The sequence below is a fragment of the Hippocampus zosterae genome, chromosome 1 (genome assembly GCF_025434085.1).
Source record: "Hippocampus zosterae strain Florida chromosome 1, ASM2543408v3, whole genome shotgun sequence".
Classification (NCBI taxonomy): Eukaryota; Metazoa; Chordata; class Actinopteri; order Syngnathiformes; family Syngnathidae; genus Hippocampus; species Hippocampus zosterae.
In genome coordinates, this window is record NC_067451.1 from 7,720,919 (window position 1) to 7,740,042 (window position 19,124).

Consider the following 19,124-nt stretch of genomic DNA (forward strand, 5'->3'; position numbering starts at 1 on the left):
GACAAAGAAAAAAAATATTTTTTATAAAAATGTTTGCAATTATGTTTCTTGGTGAACAAAATCTAAAATTAAAAAAAATAATCAAATGGTTTCAAACTGAAAAAATAAACATTCAGAAATCAGGCAATGATACAAATTCATTGCTCACATTGATATACAGTATCTAGGCAATTACAAATTCAAATAACACGAATGTAGTTAATACTATTAGCTCATAAATAACAGAATGTTGAGGTGCAATTAATAAGATGAGTGATATTATTTCCGTGAGACACGTTAGTCGCCTTTCGTTCACTCCTCGCGAACTTGTGTGAACATTTGCTTTTGTCCAAGCCGCTCTAAGTGAATTTCCTGATGAAGCGCAGTTTGAGGTAAGCGATGGTGAGGAAGCACACGGTCATGATTCCGAGGGCCATGTGGTTCTGCCAGAAGCCCCAAGATGAGTATTCCACACCTTGCTTGTCCAGGAAGTCCTGACCCCTGCAACTGAGCAAATTCCCAAAACAAAGGACACTCGGGCAACTCTTTTCACGTTTCTTCAAATACTTTTTTTCCACAATATCATATTTGCTGTGAAAAAAAAATCTAATTGAAATGAATGGAATCTTTTTACAATTTCATTTTACAATCATTTTTATGTACGACTTTCCGATTTCAAGTGTTGAAAATTGCGTGATCAAAAATCTGGGTTGGCTTTTTTTAGACAATAATGAGTGAAAATTGTGACATGACGTGAGTATGCATATTTTGTAAAAAATAAAAGGGGGGATTCAAGAAGTAAACGGACAGCTTCAAATGTTACTCATGATCTTTGAGAAAAGACTTTGAAAAGCTGCTGTACGCACAGGCGTTTGTCTCTGAAGTATTAAAAAGTTTTAGCCTGGTTGGGGTGTCGTCTGAGTGCAGCCTCAGATGTAAATGCTGTGACGACGTCATCACCAACCGAAGTAAATGTGTAAAATGAGCGATTGGAAAGCATTTTGGATTTTGTGTTCTGTTGATGATCCAATATAATATATCAACTTGAACTCAAGAAAGAAGGCGTTTTTGGTTTATATGACGTTTCACGATGTATTCAAGGAATTCAAACCGTTGGAGTTTAGATTTTGCATGTAGCCAACCAAATTTAGAAATGAGCAATGGCACCACCTAGTGGCTGCTTATTTTGCTCACAACATGTTCTATTGATTGGAACAGGTGCGCTTGTTCGAAGTTTTGTCAAGCTAAATTTTGCCCATCCCTGCCGTAGACTAATTTCGTGAGTTATGATCGCAATTGTATTTTTGATGGTCATTGGGGGAATTAAGTCAACTAAAAAAAGTAAGTCATGCAAACCTTTCCATTGTTAGGGGGCGGGGGGGTTGGTATAGCTTCTTCGTGGATGTTGAATGTGGATTTTACTAGCCTTACTCATTATGAAAGAAAGGCTCTAATCAAACCATTACAGCTTATAAATATTGAGCTAATTCAGGACAAAATGGATGTAATGTACCACATTTCCCAAACACACACATTCTTCAATATATATTTTGTGTGACACAACCCCCATATTAACAGGGATGTTTTAGAAATGTATGTAATCTTTCCACATTGATTGATACACCCGTTTCAATTTCAAAATGTTCCGCCCATTCAGTAAATCTTGGGAATTATCAAAATCAGAATTCCAATTTCCCAAATTTTCCATTTTAAAACTCAGAAATTAATTGAGACATACTGCAATCCGACGCTGTCCATCCCAATTTTTAACCCGGGTTTCTCATCATTTATTGAACATTCACATGCTAGAATTTTGAAAAATTGCATTCGCCACACGAGACTTGTTAACACTTAAGCAGTTCTTACGTTGTCCCCGGTGGCACGATGCTGCTGTTTAGGCCGCGACAGAAGTCCAACCCATAGAACTCGTTCACCTGCAAAGCCTGGAGACCCGCAAAGAATTTGTTGGTTTTGTTTGCGTGTGCAATAGGTGTTCTCCAAAAGTTAAATGGCGGCAACTGGACTCTTTGTTGTTGAAGACATTTCACTTTTCCATCCAAAAGGACTTTTGAGGCTATTCTCGAAATACGACATACCAATGCACTTCCAATGCTGCTGCTTACACCCTGGGACAAAAGCGTGTTCACCCCAAAGACAAAATCCCGAGATCCAGCTTCAGCAATGTTCTTTATAGCGTGCAGTATAGTGAAGATGTCAGTCACATGGACATTGGAGACCCCAAGTGACCCCTCGACAAATCATTAGGAAGCCATCCATCCATCCATCCATCCATCCATCCATCCATCACACTTCAGATCCGCTTTTATCCTCACTAGAGTCACGGGCGTGCTGGAGCCTATCCCAGCTGTCTTTGGGCAGTAGGCGGGGGACACCCTGAGCTGGTCACCAGCCAATCGCAGGGCACACAGAGACGAAGAACCATCCGTGCTCACATTCACACCTAGGGACAATTTATAGAGTGCTCCATGATGCTGCCATGCATGTTTTTGGAATGTGGGAGGAAACTGGAGTTCCCGGAGAAAACCCACGCAGTCCTGGGGAGACCATGCAAACTCCACACAGGAAAGCCGGAGCCGGGATTGAACCCACAACCTCTGCACTGTGAGGTCGATGCGCAAACCGCTCGAGCACTAGCTCATTAGGAAGCCAAACCTCAAAAAGAAGGAATGTTACTTTGAAGACAAATTCTGGATAGATAGGACGGCTGCTAGGTATGAGAAATGTTTTCTGTCAAACTAGAAAGGTTGCGTAGGAGGTTTACGCCATCACTTGTTTACACCTAAGCCTCCCACAAATCGTCTCACACCATGGGAGAGATGACCACTAATGAGCTAACCAGAGCGGGCAACAGCAACAACTCTCACCAGGGACATCAAGTAGGGCGGTGAGGGTTTCATACCGAAAATTCAGAACTGAAGACGTGTTTCAATTAGCCAAAAATAGTCCAGTTGCCTACGTTTAACTTTGGTGGACGAACTGACCTGGATGATAAGAGGATCAAACACACATGGTAAGATGGTGTACAGGAGAGTGTTTTGACTTACACCGAGGCCATAGCGTGGTATGCTAAAATATTTCAGCCAAGCCAGCCAGCTGACGATGGAAGGGAGATTGACCAGCAAGCCTGCAAAGATCTGAAACGAAACACTCGTGATTGCGGCCGTTGGTCCCATTGACGTGCTCCAAGACGACTGAAAGCGGCGGCGTTGAGCGTCACCATCATAAAGACGCAAGCGATGGTCATGAAGATGTTGGCGATGGCCACCACTGTCTGGTCGGCGGAGATGGCCAGCGCCATGGCGGTGGCGGTGTACGCCACCAGAGTCACGGTGAACATGAAGAGGAAGAACGCCTCTGCCGTCGGCTTCAGGCCTGCACTCAATTCATACACAAGTGCTTGATCTACGACAGTGATACGTTGGCGCAGGATTTTGATTCGGGGGCAAAAACGAGGGATGGCTCGTAACGGGAAAGCATACGTAAACCAAAGTACCGCTGGTGTACATTCTGGACGTACTGAGACCAAAAAGAGGAGCAAAGCCTGAAATTTTGGGTGATGACTACTGCCCACCGATCATGAAGTAGGCCACACAGCTGAACACAATTGCGGGAATGGTCCTCAACGTGAGGATGTCGGACAGGATCTTGGACAGGAAGTAGACGGACACTCTGTAGTAGCCGCTGATGTACTCGTGACTGCGAAGCCAGAGATCGAGAGCGTCACATGGGCTCGTTTTTCACGTATCGACGTGTTTTTTTCTGCATCAAACGTACATGAAGAGTTTCCTCTCCGCGATGAAGAGCTCGGCCGAAGACAGGGAGCTGAAACACTGGTTGACGGTGATGAAGAAGAGGGCGCCGAATCTGGAAGCGTGGCAACAATCGGATACTTGTGTCCAATGGTTCACCTGTGACTTGTTGCTATTTCTTTCAGCGATTGGGAGTGGTAAAAGAAGAAGAAAAGACAACGGGTGGGGCAGAAGCGATGGGTAGAGGCCAGTGTGACAGAAGAGCGCCAGCTAAAGTGAAAGGAAAGCTTTATTGGAAGGTTGTGAAATCCGGCTATCTTTTTGGGAGACGGTAAACAATGAGCAGAAGATGGTGCCGGAGGTGGCTGGGTTGCGATACATTTGGGAGTGACGATGACGGATGGGATCAAGAATGAGTTTTATCGAAGGGACAGTACAGACTGGAGGGTGTGGAGACGAAGCTCAAGGCACCAGACTAAAATGGTTCGGACATACGATGAGTGGAGACAAGACTTGCCCGTAGTTGGAAGCTCGAGCAGAAGACGCAGAATGACCGGGAGAGAAGAGGACGATTGTGATCCCTGAAGAGGGTTTAGCCCAAAGCAAATGAAGAGACGATCACCTGTTTTGGATCCCGCTCTGGTCTTCCTGGACGTTGAAGAAAATGGCTCCGACGACCAGAGCCAGGAACAACGTAACTGCGACCTAAATGACAAGTGCCTGAGCCGCAGTTCTTCTCATTCCCACTAGATGAAGCTATTGAGTAGTCATATGATGAGGACGGCGGCAGCGTGTGGGGTCTGATTTCCGGCTTCTCACCTGAGCGATGGAGGTCTGCGGGTTGAGCAGGAGGTTGCGGAATGTCCTCTTAAGAACCCAGCGGAACTGCGTCAGGAAGCCGGTATTGTAGGTGATGGTTCTGGAGGGAGTGGACTGGCTCGTCTTCTTACCTTGGATAATTCTCTCTGATGGAAGACAGTGAGGCCCTGTTTCTGTTTCTTCTTCTTTTTTGTGTCTTTGCTGTGACGTGTTTGTCCCTACCCAGCTCGGCTTTGGTCCGCTTGAAGTCGGAACAGGTTCTGTATTCCTCCACCAGTTTGTCCTCGATTCCCTGCCTGGATTTCAACACCGAATCCGCATCTGGAAGTAGGATTAGAAGCCGTGAAACAAAATTCAGTACAGATCATTCATTCATTCATTCATTCATTCATCTTCCGTACCGCTTGATCCTCACTAGGGTCGCGGGGTGTGCTGGAGCCCATCCCAGCCGTCTCCGGGCAGTAGGCGGGGGACACCCTGAATTAGTTGCCAGCCAATCGCAGGGCACACAGAGACGAACAACCATCCACGCTCACACTCACACCTAGGGAAAATTTAGAGTGTTCAAACAGCCTGCCACGCATGTTTTTGGAATGTGGGAGAAACCGGAGCACCCGGAGAAAACCCACGCAGGCCCGGGGAGAACATGCAAACTCCACACAGGGAGGCCGGAGCTGGAATCGAACCCGGTACCTCTGCACTGTGAAGCCGACGTGCTAACCACTGGACTACCGGGCCGCCCTGAGTACAGATCATCCCCTCGCAAAACACACCTTCTCCGTCCACGGCAATTGCGGCCGAGTCGCCATTGATGACGTCCAGGAAGAAGTCGGCAGGGTTGTTGTGAGGCTCGCAGACGTACCCTGAGCGAGCAAGCGTGGACGTGAGGCCTCAGTGAAGCTACTCGGCTAAGAGCGGTCCTCTTCCTACCGATTTCCGAAAAGTAGTCCAGTGCGCTGTGTGCCGGGCCGTGGTACACCTGAGTGAGTAGTTGAACAGTGTAAGAAGTCTCACTAAAGCACGAGGCGCCTCGGTGGCGGAAGTGACCTGTCTGCCATTGACTAGCAGGGTGAGGCTGTCAAAGAGGCGGTAGATGGAGTAGCGAGGTTGATGGATGGACAGGATGATGGTGCGCCCGCTGTTGGCCATCCTGGAAGAAAAAAAATAAATACAGCGCGACAGGTGTTGACAACTGGGTTATGACTGTTGTTTATATCGCTGTTGCCGCGCCTGTCATTGCTCTGGTCGCTCTGTTTCACTACCCACTAAACCTCTAGTGGCGAGTCTGTCTCTCCATCTCAAATTAACTGGCGATTCCATTGGAGGGTCGAGTTATTTACAACTCGGCCCAGTATTTTTCCCACTGTGGCAAATGCTTACTCAAGTGGTTTTCTTTTATACAGTATTTGAGGATTGAGGATTTGAGGTTCTTGATCTGGGCGGCCCGGTGTGCCAGTGGTCAGCGTATCGACCTCACAGTGCAGCGGTCATGGGTTCGATCCCGGCTGCGGCCTTCCTGTGTGGAGTTTGTATGTTCTCCGCAGGCCTGCGTGGGTTTTCTCCGGGTACTCCGGTCTCCTCCCACATTCCAAAAACATGCATGGTGGGTTAATGCAACACTCTAAATTGTCCCTAGGTGTGAGTGTGAGCGCGGATAGGTGGGTTGGTCGTCTGTGTTTTTCCTGCGATTGGCTTGCAATCGGTTCTGGGTATGCCCCGCCGACTGCCCAAGGACAGCTGCGATAGACTCCAGCACACCCCGCGACCCTTGTGAGGATAAAGCGGTTCAGAACATGGATGGATGGATGGTTTCTTGAGCTGCTCGGTGTGTAGGAGTACCTTGAAGTACTTTTGTCATTTGGTGCTCTATGAATCAAATTGACTTGACTTGCTTTTTGTTGGGGTATGAGGAAGCACCTTTTGAGCAGCGTCAGCACGGAGTTGGCGGTGCTGGCATCCAACCCGGTCGTGGGTTCATCCAGGAATAGAACGGGCGGGTCGATGATGAGCTCCATGCCGATGTTGGTGCGCTTCCGCTCGCCACCGGAGATGCCGCGAATCAGCTGGGTGCCCACCTGCCCCATTGATGCCGATGTTAGTACTCAGGGGCCGACACCCGCGTCTCCCTGTGATGCAGGGCCTCACCCGAGAGTCGGCCACGCGGCTCAGTCCAAGCTCCTGGATCAGTTGGACCACTTTCTGCTCCTTGACGGCCCGGGAAACACTGGATGGGAGACGTAGTGCCGCCGAGAAGCTGAAGTTTTCTCTGACTGTCAGTGTTCCCATCACCACGTCATCCTGTCACAGAAGACAAAACGCTTTTATTTTTTTTAATGGATAGCCCATTGCGATTGCCGTGCGACTTTTTCGTGGAAGTCTAACATAATCGTAACTTGTGTGTGCATATACCTGTACAGACATGGCAACATACATGACGTGAGGACGTAGAAGCTCTTAAAGCCCACCCATAATTCAACTGACTCAAAGTAAGCTTAGACCCTTTTTATTGATTGACCTTGCCCATTTTCCTCATATTTTGGATACTGTTGACTTCCTATTTGCGTTTCTGAGAACAACCAGTTGAAAAAGAGCCTATTTTTGCGACTTCGAATATATATTTAGGTGCTATAGCTGAAAGCACTGGCATGAAGTTTGAAGTTGTGTTTTTAAGAAGCTTATTTTCTTCGTTCCAGTCTGAAGGATCTTAACAATTCAGACACCCTTCTCTGAATCTTTTTTTTTTTTTTTGTTCTGGTTATGTCCCACGTCGTCAGGAATGGTTCATATGCCCACCAGAAGTTTGTGTGCCACTTTACACCGAAAGCGAAAGTGCTGCGTGCATTGGATTTCCATTTGTAGTGTATGAATTTGAGGATAGAGCCAACGGTGGTGGGGGTTTTTTTTTCTCAATCAAGGGACAGTCTCAAACATGAGGCATCAGTGCTAAGCACGGGCCCCTGAAACTCAATTATTTCATGTTAATGTTTGTATCGCCTTGGAGCAAAGTGACTCACCTGCACCACGTATCCCGACAGACATTTAAAGTCGGGCGGCTGAGGGGCGCCATCAATGAGTACTTCACCTGACAGACCTGCAGGATCCTTCCTGGCGGCCAAAACATCCAGGAACCTTCAACCCGCAAAACAAATGTGACGTCACATGTAGATTATTTTGCGTCTTTTTTTTTTTTAATCTGGCACTCACGATGACTTTCCACTGCCAGTTGCTCCCATGATGGCGTTGAGGCCAGGCTTCATGATCCCACTGTGGAGGGGGAGCACATCTTTGCAAGTCTTTTTGAAGACCTCAGACCATGATTTCAAAACAAGCAGAGAAATTGAGCGTAGTTGAATGAGCTGTAAACACGTGTTCGTTGACTTGACCCGGCCTTCACCTTCAGCTCGAATTAGTCAATGATTACCCGGGCTGGACAGTAAAACACCGAAGATACAAACACATCAGGTGCGGCCTTTATTCAGACATGAGATTCATGGCGCTTCCGTGAAGGGATTGCGAATCCATGACATTTTTTCATTTTGAAATGACGAGGGCGGCACGGCTGGTGAGCACGTCTGCCTCGCGGTGCAGAAGTCCAGGGTTCGATTGCAGCATGGAATGTGGAAAAATGGCTGACATTTTGGGCGGTCTACACCATGTCTGCTTCTTTTGGAACAATTCATGTGGTGTTTATTATTTTTTTTAAAGCCCAGTTCATTGTTGTATGTGTCGGCCAAAGCGCGCTTCCTTCCTGCTCCTCCAGCACGTACACAAATGGTTGCTTCCACGATCAAAAGGGTTTCTCACTTGAGGTCAATGAGGATCTCTTTGGTGGTGGTCTTCCTCCAGCACAAACATCCTGCGGTCTGTGTCACCTTGTAGTGTATATCGTGGAAGCTGACCGTGGCACCTTGTTTCGGCGTACCTGCACGCTGAAAACCAAAAAGCGCACAAAATGCAGACTTGAAGCTTACTTCTTAATCTTGCGGCTTTGGAATAAGGTACCTGGCTTTTGACTGCGTTAGTCTGCTGCAGTTCCATCATATGCCTCGCTCACCCTCCTACGAAGTGCAAAACAAACGTTTCATTTCTCACAGCTAGGGTACATCTTCATTCGTCACAGTCACGAAAATAGTGAAGGAGGAAGGCTAACTGCAACCGACCGATTAAGCAGCAGCAGCAAGTGCAAGAGCACCTTTTCAAAATGGCTTGGAATGAAGCAAAAGTTTTCTGGGTGCCCCGCCATGAAACGTTGACGTTAGCGTAGCGTCGGCTTTGAAGTCGGTTCTTTATGAGATGGCACGTTATTATTTTTTTCTATTGGCTTCGGTCATCGCTGTTTGTGTATTATACTTTAAGTGTCAAGTGAAACACCAATAATCACGTTCTTTCTCATTTTCCCTTTTTGGGATGACTGATCTCCATCCCTCAGGTTGTAGTGCTCGACTTCCCAAAGCTGAGTCAAGAGTGCGTGCTTGAGCAATCAATCGACAGCGTGTCGATATCGCAGTCCTTGACCGTGGCAAAGGAGTTACTTCGAAGACCTTTTTCAAAGCTTGCTTTATTTGACTGGCTTTGACCCTTGACCTGTTTCATTTTACTCAACTAATGCTCATTTTTAAACTTGGAACACACGTTCTATTCATTTTGTAAATAGTAGACAAGAAGAAAAAAAAAGGATCGCTTACCGTGGTGCGGCAACAATCAGCCTCTGGCTGGCATCCAAGGAAAGCCGTACTGCACTGCTGCACTGCAGAGATTGCACGTGTGTACTGTTCACATCAATGGGAGTTTTTACTGTGGTGCGCAGCCCGCTTTTATAACTGAAGGTGTGACCCATGCTTAATCAAGATACAATGTGCACATCTTGCTCATTTTCTGCACATGGAAAAAAAAGTAACAGAATTCCAATCCATGACGCCCTGAGGAAGAATAATAAGTTATAGTAACAAATATTGAGAATGGCAGTTGTTTACCACTTCTTCTGCTGGTGTGTGAAGGTCATCTTAGTACACAGTGCTCTTGTTTTGGTTCTGAATGTGGCGACGTGTTTCTGCTGCATCTGTCCCGTTGTCGTGTGGCGATCCACAGGGTTCAGTTTTGTTTCCATTTCTATTTGCTGCCCCTGCCTTCCATCTTAAAGCATAGTATAGCATTCCTGTCACTGCTTCTGTGATTGACAGGTTGTCAGATCAACATTTCGCTGAGCAAATAAGAACGCTTTCTCATTAAGGCCACTTTTGTCCAGAAAAAAAATGAAGGCCTTGATGGCACAATTTTTTAAGTATTATTATAATGAGAAGAAAACGTATGTTATGCCGTTTGGTCTCAGGGGTCCTGATACGCCCCACCCTGTTGACCTGGGCACCCTGTACCTCATCTAAAGCCAATAATCTCCAATTTGGGTTGTAAATTGGACATTGGTTTGAAATTGGACCAGCAAATTGGTGTTTTTTTATCCATCCATCCATCCATCCATTTTCTGATCCGCCTTATCCACACTTTCTCACCCAACTTTCCTTCTCTGAGTTCTTCCATCTCCACCCGCACCTGCGCCCGGTCCCTCAAGTCTGTGAACCAGATGCACGTGGAGGTACCAAGGACTCGGAGGATATTAAAACTGCTTTGTTGTCAGTCCCTCCCTTTGAAATGACCCCCCGCTAAGCGCTAGGAAAGTCCCCTCCCTGTCCATTTTTAAAAGTTGACTTGAAACACTTTATTATTCTATGGCCTTTGACTAAAAATGAGATCAGTATTTTTTGTGTGTTTTATGATATTTACTGCTTTCGATATTAATTTATTGTTTAAAAAATCTTTGTGTTTTTTTACTCCATGTATAGATAGCACTTTGTATGCAGTGATGGTTGTTTTTAAAGTGCTCGATAAATATAGTTGGGTTGAGAGTTGAAGTTGACTGTCTTAATTTTTGAAGAATTGAGAGAAAGTCTCAAATTGAAAGTGAGGCTGTGCCATGAGTAGGAAGTTTGATTTCTGCAAGTGAATTAACCTCGGTATTCCCCTCCAATGACAAAAAAAAAAAGATTGATCAAGTGGTTGCAAAGAGGGAAGTCTGGGCTTCCTCCATAAAGCTGCTGCCCCGTCACCCCAGATAAGTGGAAGGAAATTGATGGATATTTTTTTTTCTTAACTGATAGTTGAGGACGCAGTCTTCCTCTGCTGGTTACTAGGTTACTGGCTGTCATTCACACCTGAGGGGAATGTTTGCTACTTCTGTGCATGTGTCACTTCCAACTGAAAGTGGAACACAGGTGCTGATGCTGGAGTTGCAGTTTGATAAGATAAGAAAACCTTCATTAGTCTCGCAATGATGCTATTGGTTGGGATTTTGAATCCTCTGGCATTTTTTGATATATTTTTTTAGCCTTTACTCAATAGTTTAAACGAACATAATTCCTTTGGCGAAAAAAATTGTAGTAGCATTACAATTTTTCAGTTACTCGAGGATTATTACTGTGATAGCTTCATAAATTAGCCATAGAGCACAAAATGGAAGAAACTATTTTTGCCTCTAAAATGGAATGATCTTATCATATATTATCTATTCACTTCATTCCTATGGAGATAAGTTATTCTTTTAATCATAAATGGTTCATTTGTATCTTTGACTATAGACAAAAGTTATTCAGTACATCCTCCTTTCTCACTTTGCCTACCTTTACCTTTTTTAACTAAGCTTGTGTCAAATGTCATTTTTTGTATATATATGTTTGTTTGTTGCAGGCCGCTGAAAAATGGATGGCGGGCTGCAAATGGCCCCCAGGCCGTAGTTTAGTCTAAAGACTTGTAAAATTGCCACGACTGATGCTAACAGTTCATTCATTTATTTCATTCATTCATCTTCCGAGCCGCTTGATCCTCACTAGGGTTGCGGGGGGTGCTGGAGCCTATCCCAGCTGTCTCCAGGCAGTAGGCGGGGGACACCCTGAATCGGTTGCCAGCCAATTGCAGGACACACAGAAACGAACAACCACTCACACTCACACCTAAGGACAATTAAGAGTGTTCAATCAGCCTGCCACGCATGTTTTTGGAATGTGGGAGGAAACCGGAGCACCCGGACAAAACCCACGCAGGCCCGGGGAGAACATGCAAACTCCACACAGGGAGGCCGGAGCTGGAATCGAACCCGGTACCTCTGCACTGTGAAGCCGACGTGCTAACCACTGGACTACCGTATTTTCTTGGTCTTCCTGTTCGTAAGACCAAGTTGTCCAGTTGTTTCAAATAATTTGTGTAATAAGTGACAGATTTTGAAATTGTTCATATTTGCCAAACCGCTGTTGATTTGTGAACTGAGTTTCATGGGTTTCAATTGGCCAAAAGTAACCACAACGGAGCAATAAAACATAGACATGAATCTTGTGGATGGATTGTCCTGAAACGCTTTTATTTGATTTCCATTAAGACTCAAATAAACGACGGCTAAGTCATGTTTTCTGAAGAGAATGGTAAATGGCTTACAAATTAGGCCAACTTCTACACGCAAGTGTAAATGACATAACTGAAAAAGTTAAGTGTGTCAACTTGCAGGCCCACTCCTGTCAGCGTCAGCCAATGGGCCACCGCTGCCAAGATGTCGCCTGACACGACCAGCTGACTCATCATTGTTCTGCCGCGCATATCCGTGCTCACGGGGGCGTCTCCTTATTCGTTGGATGGATGTCGTCCTTCTGCTGGACGTCGCAAAACGACGTTTGAGGGGAAAGGCCTGGTGCCACTACAGCCGCTGAGAAGCAAACATGTGGGAGGAGAACTTTGACAAGGAGCAGTAAGTCACTTTTCCAGAAATCTGAAAAGATCCAGCGGGTGCCTTGAGATCCAAATTTCAATTGTTCAGTGCTTGGAATTTTTCGTAAGCAAAGCTAACCCTCTGTAATTGTGTACCCGATCGAAACATGGAATCATAACAATGAAATAGAATGTTGACAGTTTGTGCTTCATGAGTTAATGCCGCAACCCAATTCATTGTGCTGCTCCTCCTGGTGCACCTGCCTTGACCACTCGAGTCAGTATAATTGTAGACTTGTATACTGTCTGCCCAACTGCTGCTTGTTAAGTGAGTTGAGTTCACCGCCAACTAGTCTCAAGTTTCTCCTTGCAAGTCAAAGCAAAGCCTCGGCCTGACGACGGCTTGAATTTCAAGATGCTGTGTCGCTTTGTGTGTGCCTACATGTGAACCAGCAACGTGGGCCAGAAACTGGACTACTCGCCCGTGTCGTGGAAAGAGTATTTTGAGCAAATGGAGGACGTGAGCGTGGGTCAGACCGATAGCCGAGACGTCTTCAGGGTTTACAAAGCGGGACGTGAGGGCCCCTTGCTGGTTCTTCTGCATGGAGGGGGACACTCGGCCCTGTCCTGGGCCCTTTTTACCGTGAGTGTGTCCGCAGCCCGCTCCGGGAAGATGAGCCAACGTTTATTCCAGATCCTACTCATGTGCCTGGTCGTCCGTGTGGTTGCACACTTACACAATTCCTGGTGTAAACGTATAACATTTCATTGGTATTAGGAGTTAGGTGCCAACTTAGACCAGTTGTTTTCTTGTGCGCGGAAATTTACAGTAGTGAGGAAAAACATTACGAAAGAGACGTTTGTTTACTTGCGTGCTAAGATGCAAATAGACCGCTCGGTGCAAAGTATGATATGGAATAAATGTTGCGAGGGCTCGCCATAGGACGCGGCCGACTCTTTTGTGCGTTGCAGACGGCCATTGCTGCCAGAGTGGGCTGCCAGGTGCTCGCCATGGACCTCAGGGGACACGGTGAGTCCCACGACATCTCCACACACAATGCCGGAATGATGCCAATTTTTTTTACGTCATTACAATATTTGAATCATCAAAGTGTTGATCGACTGAATTGTAAAAAGATTCAGTGACCCCAGTCCTAATGAAGTGGATTTGTGGATTTTTGATCTCCTCTCAAGGTGACACTCTGGTCCGCCAATCCGATGACTTCTCTACTCAAACAATGTCCAGGTAAGCACAGAGGTTATTGGAGTTCACAAGAACCAACTAAATACAGTGGTACCTCCACTTACGAAATTTTCAAGTTACGAAACGCATCAATAGAAAAACATGGCATTGAGTTATGAAAGAAATTTGAAGATGGGGAAAGTTAAAAATGCAGTACTGAATGGGCTGTTGGTCGCAGCTCCGAGTTTCCTGAACACAACACACTCATAGCTGCTCTGCCATTGGCTACTACCGGGCATCATCCTGGCATCCCATTGGCTAAGAGGGACCTCGACCAAATGTGTCCATGTGTAGATCGATAAATAGATGGAAATGTGTCCTTGTCATTCGCCCCTCGGGCCATGAGGCATTCCGATAGTTTTAAGTAAAGGTGAAAACCCCAGAAAATGTGTTCACCAGTCGGGCAATCGTTCACTACGCTGATGTTTGCCTTGGACGTTTTCGAACGATTGTTAAAAGCCGACAAAAGACAAAGTCCTGGAATCAGTTCTTTACAAAACACCAGGCAAAGACCACTTCTGAGAGACAACATGGACTAAAGAGGGCAAGAGACAATGAGGATGCAGTTCAAAGTTAAATAAACATCGGTTTTTTTTCATATTATGCACAACTCTCATTTATTGTGCAATAATCTACTTGTTACATATTTTAATGCATGTTTATGCTTTAGAAAGCATTTATGTCAGAATTTGGGGGGGGCTTGGAACGGATGAGGGCATTCATTCATTCATTCATTCATCTTCCGAGCCGCTTGATCCTCACAAGGGTCGCGGGGGGTGCTGGAGCCTATCCCAGCTGTCTTCGGGCAGTAGGCGGGGGACACCCTGAATCGGTTGCCAGCCAATCGCAGGGCACACAGAAACGAACAACCATTCGCACTCACATTCACACCTAGGGACAATTTAGAGTGTTCAATCAAACTGCCATGCATATTTTTGGAATGTCGGAGGAAACCGGAGCACCCGGAGAAAACCCACGCAGGCCCGGGGAGAACATGCAAACTCCACACAGGGAGGCCGGAGCTGGAATCGACCCCGGTACCTCTGCACTGTGAAGCCGACGTGCTAACCACTGGACTACCGGGCCGCCCCGGATGAGGGCATTTATATGAAAAATGCGTCTCTAGTTAAGACATTTCTTCCAGAACCAATTAATTTCGTAAGTAGCGGTACCACTGTACTGAAAATAAAGATTAGAAAAACATTTCATTTTTGTCAATTCAATAAAACACAAAGCTAAAAGTGTTTTTTTTTAAAAAAGGAAGAAAGAAGCCCACTGAATCTCCACTTCCACATCAAAGTGAAAATGTCACTTTGTTTCATAGTTAATTTATTACATACGTGTCATTTTGGGCTTGATTTTGAAAAGTATGTATTTCAGCTGTGGCAGTTTTGCGATGGCCGTACGGAGAGAGATATGTCAGACAGTCATTTTGGAATTGAAGTTCACTTTACCTGCGTGTTGCCTAGAAACGACACCATCGGGCAAGCGCTGTCAAATTGGCTGGCGCTGGTTGATGATGGTGCATTGTTGCTGTGGCCTATTTTGTCACTCAGCCCATGATGCTACGTAACAAGTGCTCTCATTTTTCATTTCATACAATATATCAACCAATGGTACTGAAATGCCCTCGTTGCTTTGTTGTCATGTGCGGAAAAGGAATGCACATTCATCCAAGAGTTGCGATTGACAACTCCCGTCCTGGCACTCCTCAAACAGACTCCTGCTCGTAAGACATTGACAAGTCTGCCAATTGTCAAGATGAAACAACCCCTTGAGCTTTCATCTGAAATGTTCCTTTTATTTCTTTTTCATTTTTGCTGACATCACAATGGACAACCACCAGGCCCGCCCTTATCGGCTCACACTCCGAGCCAAAGATAAGAAAAAGAGATAAAAAACAAAGCCCATCTGGCATGTCTTAGGAATGGTTGTGTCATATATTCTGACGTTTAGAAACAGTTTAATGTACTTATTGCACTTCAAAGTCTGCAAACTGTTAACACACGATCTGTATTTTATTTGTTGGCGGTTGTTTATCTGCTAGTTCAGAGTCATTACAGGCTGACATATGCAGTTGCATATAGGCTTGTATTTTATATTGCATATACTGTGCACAATTCATTTTTTAACATTTATTTTGTGCATGCAAAGACTTCATTTTTCTCTACTTTCTTTCCTGCAAATTTTGCTGCTGTAAGTTGCGAATTTCTCCATTGTGAGACAAAGGTTTTCTTATCTTATCAGACATCAGTGCGCCACCATATCCCATTCTGCAGGTGCATCATAATAGAGGAAGGGAGAGGGATCGTGGGCAAAGCAGCAAAGGTGTTAATATAGTTGTTCGAAGTTAATACAGGTTTAAAATATTTCATTTTTAATTGCACAATACATAGTTGCCATTTTTTAAAATTTCACCCAGCAACTATCGCCAACTTAAAAAAACTAAAACTAATTCTAAAACAAAGTATTCAACAGGAGGCAATAAAACACACAACCCCGCTCAAAAACTAATTTCTAATTAACGAATTAATCATTTTAAAAATTAATTACATTGCACATACAGCGCATTTGACAAAGTTGTACTTGACTTGAATTTAAACTAACTAAATTTGGAGAAAAAAAAAGTAAAAATGAAACTAAAATTAAATCTCAAACTATTCCAACCCAAGTAAGTGCTTGCTAGCAAAGCGGCCGCTCCTCTAACCAGATGCTGACTCAACATCCTATGCCGCTCGCAGCGACGTAGCAAACGTGGTCCAGGCCTGTCACGGCGAGATCCCTCCTCCGGTGGTCCTGATTGGTCACGGTGTTGGCGGCGCCATCGCCGTGCACGTGGCCAGCAATGCGCTGATGCCCACCGCCGTTGGACTTGTGGCAATCGATGTAGTGGAGGGTGAGGACTTGCTTAATATTGTTCACCTATACCACAGATGTGGTTTGTCGTTGCAGTTTTACCCATATTAAAACTTTAATATTGAAAAAATTGAAGCGGCATTTTTAGATTACCTTTCGCTTATTGTGCGTGGCTCTGTTTGAAACATATTACCACGATGAACGTTCTCCGTGCGCTCGTTGGCGATTTGACCATCTCGCAACGGACGTGGTAGGAAGTGCGATGGAGGCGCTTCATAGTATACAGAACTTCCTGAAGGGGAGACCCAAGTCCTTCAAGTCTTTGGACCACGCCATTGAGTGGAGGTGAGCTGCAGTTGAACTAATTGGGGTTAAAGACCCCGTCTCCATTGTGACCTTTCTGTTTCATTCTCTGTCAGCGTCAAAAGCGGACAAATACGTAACCTGGAATCTGCCAGAGTGTCAATGGTTGGACAGGTCAAAAGGTTGGTTTGGTTTTAATTGGTCAGGAAAGTTGCGTGACTCCGCTGCTGGTTGAACGCAAGTTTGTGATTGTGTCTCAGGTGTGAGATGGAGGAAGACGATGTCCTGGAGCGGGCCGGACCGGCAAGGGATGACGCGGTAGAGGACCGGAATGAGGAGTTCTACGACCGAAGCTACGTCAACAATGAGGAAAACACCGGCACCGGCCACTGTGACGACGAAGGCCAGGTATAAAGACATTCGTGCTTCTGTCTGACCCCCCAAAAAAGAAAAGACGTTGGGCTTTTGGGGTGAAATGTCAGTACTCCCCCCCCCCCCCCACAAGTTTTTTTTTTTTTAACACGTTTGCGCTGTATTCACATGTTGACATCATGAGACCAAAACATCACTAAGGTGACTATCCTTTGGCGTGATTGTCTATAGGGTGTCTACAAATGGCGTATAGATCTGTCCAAGTCGGAGAAGTACTGGGACGGCTGGTTTCGGGGAACCTCCAACCTTTTTTTGGCCTGCAACCTGCCCAAACTTCTGCTGTTGGCAGGAATTGACCGACTGGACCGAGACCTGACCATCGGTCAGATGCAGGGTGAGCCACGCCTTCCTGCATGCCATGCTAGACACAATGTGAACATGCTAATTGCTTCATCTGGAATGTAGACTAACGGGGGGAGAGGGGGCTTGCAAAAATATTTGCATACTAGTCGTGAGGATCAGGTTGTCACATTGAAATTCACTTGTTCAACTTTGACATTCATATCCTAAAATTTAAATTATATTGGCAAAATACAACAACAACTCTTATACTGCCACAATTTGTTTTTCGGCGGAGTTAAGATTCCTCTCCCCCCTTTAAAACGTTTTCCTGCTTGGAAAAAAAATGCAACTTTGAATTCTTATGGCAAGGGTTACCAATTCCGGTCTTCGAGGCCACCTGTCCTGCATGTTTTAGATGTTTGCCTTTTCTGACACACCTGATTCAAATGAAGAAGCCTGATACGAATCCTGATCATGAAAAAACATTAAGACTCAAGGTAGCCAAAATAAGTATAATGTGGGCGTGAAATAGTTTGGAGCCAGAAAAATGCCGAGGTTCCTTAACGGAACCGGACAGGTATAGCAAATCGAGCGCGCCTTATCTCCAAACGTTAAATCACGGCTTCGAAGTATTTCGCTCTATAAGCGTCCTTTTTAAGTCGCATTGTCATCTGTGGAGGGGGGGAGGGGGGGGAACAAGATTATTTCGACAAAGTACATAGGAGATGGTGTATTTGCTTTGAACAACAAACCGGTAAAATACAGATACAGTCCCACTTAACCCACATTGGTACAGTAACAGTAAAGTATTTGTACTTGGTTACCTCCCACCCTTGTTTGGGGCTCTGTCTGCAGGTAAATTCATGATGCAGGTGCTGCCACCTTGTGGTCATGCAGTGCAAGAAGACCAACCAGACAAAGTAAGCAGCGTGAAAAGGAATAGCTTTCATGTGAATAGTCGTCTTAAGAAATTTTGACATATCGAGGGAAGCCTATTATTGCACTCTAAACGTAAAACTTGGGTGCATCCATATGTTCGTATAGGCGAATGTTATAACTGGTTATTAAATAAATAAGATATCCTTTATTCGTCCCACACTGGGGAAATTTACAGCCTCCAGCAGCAAGAATGTATGTAGAAAGAAGAAAGGAGAAAGAGAAAAAAAATTCATGACTTCCTTGAAATATTGCTAATTAAATTGGTCATGATTGGTTGAAGGTTGCTGACGCCGTGGCCACGTTCCTCTTGCGAAACAAGTTCGCAGAAGCCCGAAAAGAAGCAAGGTGAAAAAAAAAAAAAACAGCAGAAATAGGAAATATAATTTGGGAAGAGTGAATTCAAGACTGTTGTCTTTCTCACATTCTCTCACCAGTCCAAACTCTTCTCTTGACAACTGAAGTGCACGGGTAAGTGACCTTTTCGCCACTTGAGGAGCAACCAGAGCACAAACGTCAGATACGCTATACACACACAGACACACTCACACACACATTGTCTTTCAGAATAGCAAAAAGACCAGCCGAAAAATGACAACGGATGGATCTGCTTGCTTCAAACAACAAAAACCTCTGTCTTCGCCGCGATGAGGTGGCACCGCCAACCATCTAGTTCTAGAGTATAAACATTAAAATAAACTGTCCACGTGAACCCTAGTGGCCACGGCTGTTTTTTTTTTTGTTTTTGCCCCTTTTGC

The 19,124-nt window shown here is 45.2% G+C and overlaps 2 protein-coding genes across 4 annotated transcripts; one reads left to right on the plus strand and one right to left on the minus strand.

Moving 5' to 3' along the window:
• Positions 1-337: 337 nt before the first annotated feature.
• abcg2a (ATP-binding cassette, sub-family G (WHITE), member 2a) lies at positions 338-16,261 on the minus strand. Of its 3 annotated transcripts, none has more exons than XM_052063320.1 (20): positions 15,012-16,261; positions 9,254-9,315; positions 8,571-8,626; positions 8,373-8,497; positions 7,773-7,832; positions 7,583-7,697; positions 6,714-6,866; positions 6,486-6,643; positions 5,616-5,718; positions 5,499-5,547; positions 5,342-5,431; positions 4,791-4,889; positions 4,569-4,714; positions 4,372-4,454; positions 3,775-3,864; positions 3,572-3,696; positions 3,218-3,372; positions 3,045-3,134; positions 1,846-1,922; positions 338-486 (listed from the first exon to the last, which is right to left on the minus strand). In XM_052063320.1, the coding sequence occupies exons 3-20, from the start codon at positions 8,607-8,609 to the stop codon at positions 339-341; spliced, it is 1,905 nt and encodes a 634-aa protein (XP_051919280.1). In that variant the 5' UTR covers positions 8,610-8,626; positions 9,254-9,315; positions 15,012-16,261; the 3' UTR covers position 338. The 3 variants fall into 3 exon arrangements, with proteins under 3 accessions (XP_051919280.1, XP_051919271.1, XP_051919262.1); XM_052063311.1 differs by lacking the exon at positions 15,012-16,261 and adding an exon at positions 10,076-10,382; XM_052063302.1 differs by lacking the exon at positions 15,012-16,261 and having other exon boundaries at positions 9,254-10,061.
• On the plus strand, positions 11,870-19,078 carry LOC127599493 (protein phosphatase methylesterase 1-like). Its single transcript, XM_052063471.1, has 13 exons — positions 11,870-12,354; positions 12,768-12,957; positions 13,287-13,344; positions 13,509-13,560; positions 16,299-16,453; positions 16,668-16,758; positions 16,833-16,898; positions 16,977-17,124; positions 17,320-17,482; positions 18,286-18,350; positions 18,650-18,714; positions 18,804-18,837; positions 18,934-19,078. Exons 1-12 carry the CDS (start codon positions 12,326-12,328, stop codon positions 18,826-18,828), a joined length of 1,107 nt encoding a protein of 368 aa, XP_051919431.1. The 5' UTR covers positions 11,870-12,325; the 3' UTR covers positions 18,829-18,837; positions 18,934-19,078.
• Positions 19,079-19,124: the final 46 nt, after the last annotated feature.

Coding starts and splice junctions, on each gene's coding strand:
- LOC127599493 (XM_052063471.1), top strand. CDS start 12,326: ATGTGGGAGGAGAACTTTGACAAGGAGCA. Junction 18,351..18,649: donor AAGAAGACCAACCAGACAAA/GTAAGCAGCGTG, acceptor GATTGGTTGAAG/GTTGCTGACGCCGTGGCCAC. Junction 18,715..18,803: donor GAAGCCCGAAAAGAAGCAAG/GTGAAAAAAAAA, acceptor TTCTCTCACCAG/TCCAAACTCTTCTCTTGACA.
- abcg2a (XM_052063320.1), bottom strand. CDS start 8,609: ATGATGGAACTGCAGCAGACTAACGCAGTCAAAAGCCAG. Junction 7,698..7,772: donor ACTGGCAGTGGAAAGTCATC/GTGAGTGCCAGA, acceptor TGCGGGTTGAAG/GTTCCTGGATGTTTTGGCCG. Junction 5,548..5,615: donor TGCTAGTCAATGGCAGACAG/GTCACTTCCGCC, acceptor CTACTCACTCAG/GTGTACCACGGCCCGGCACA.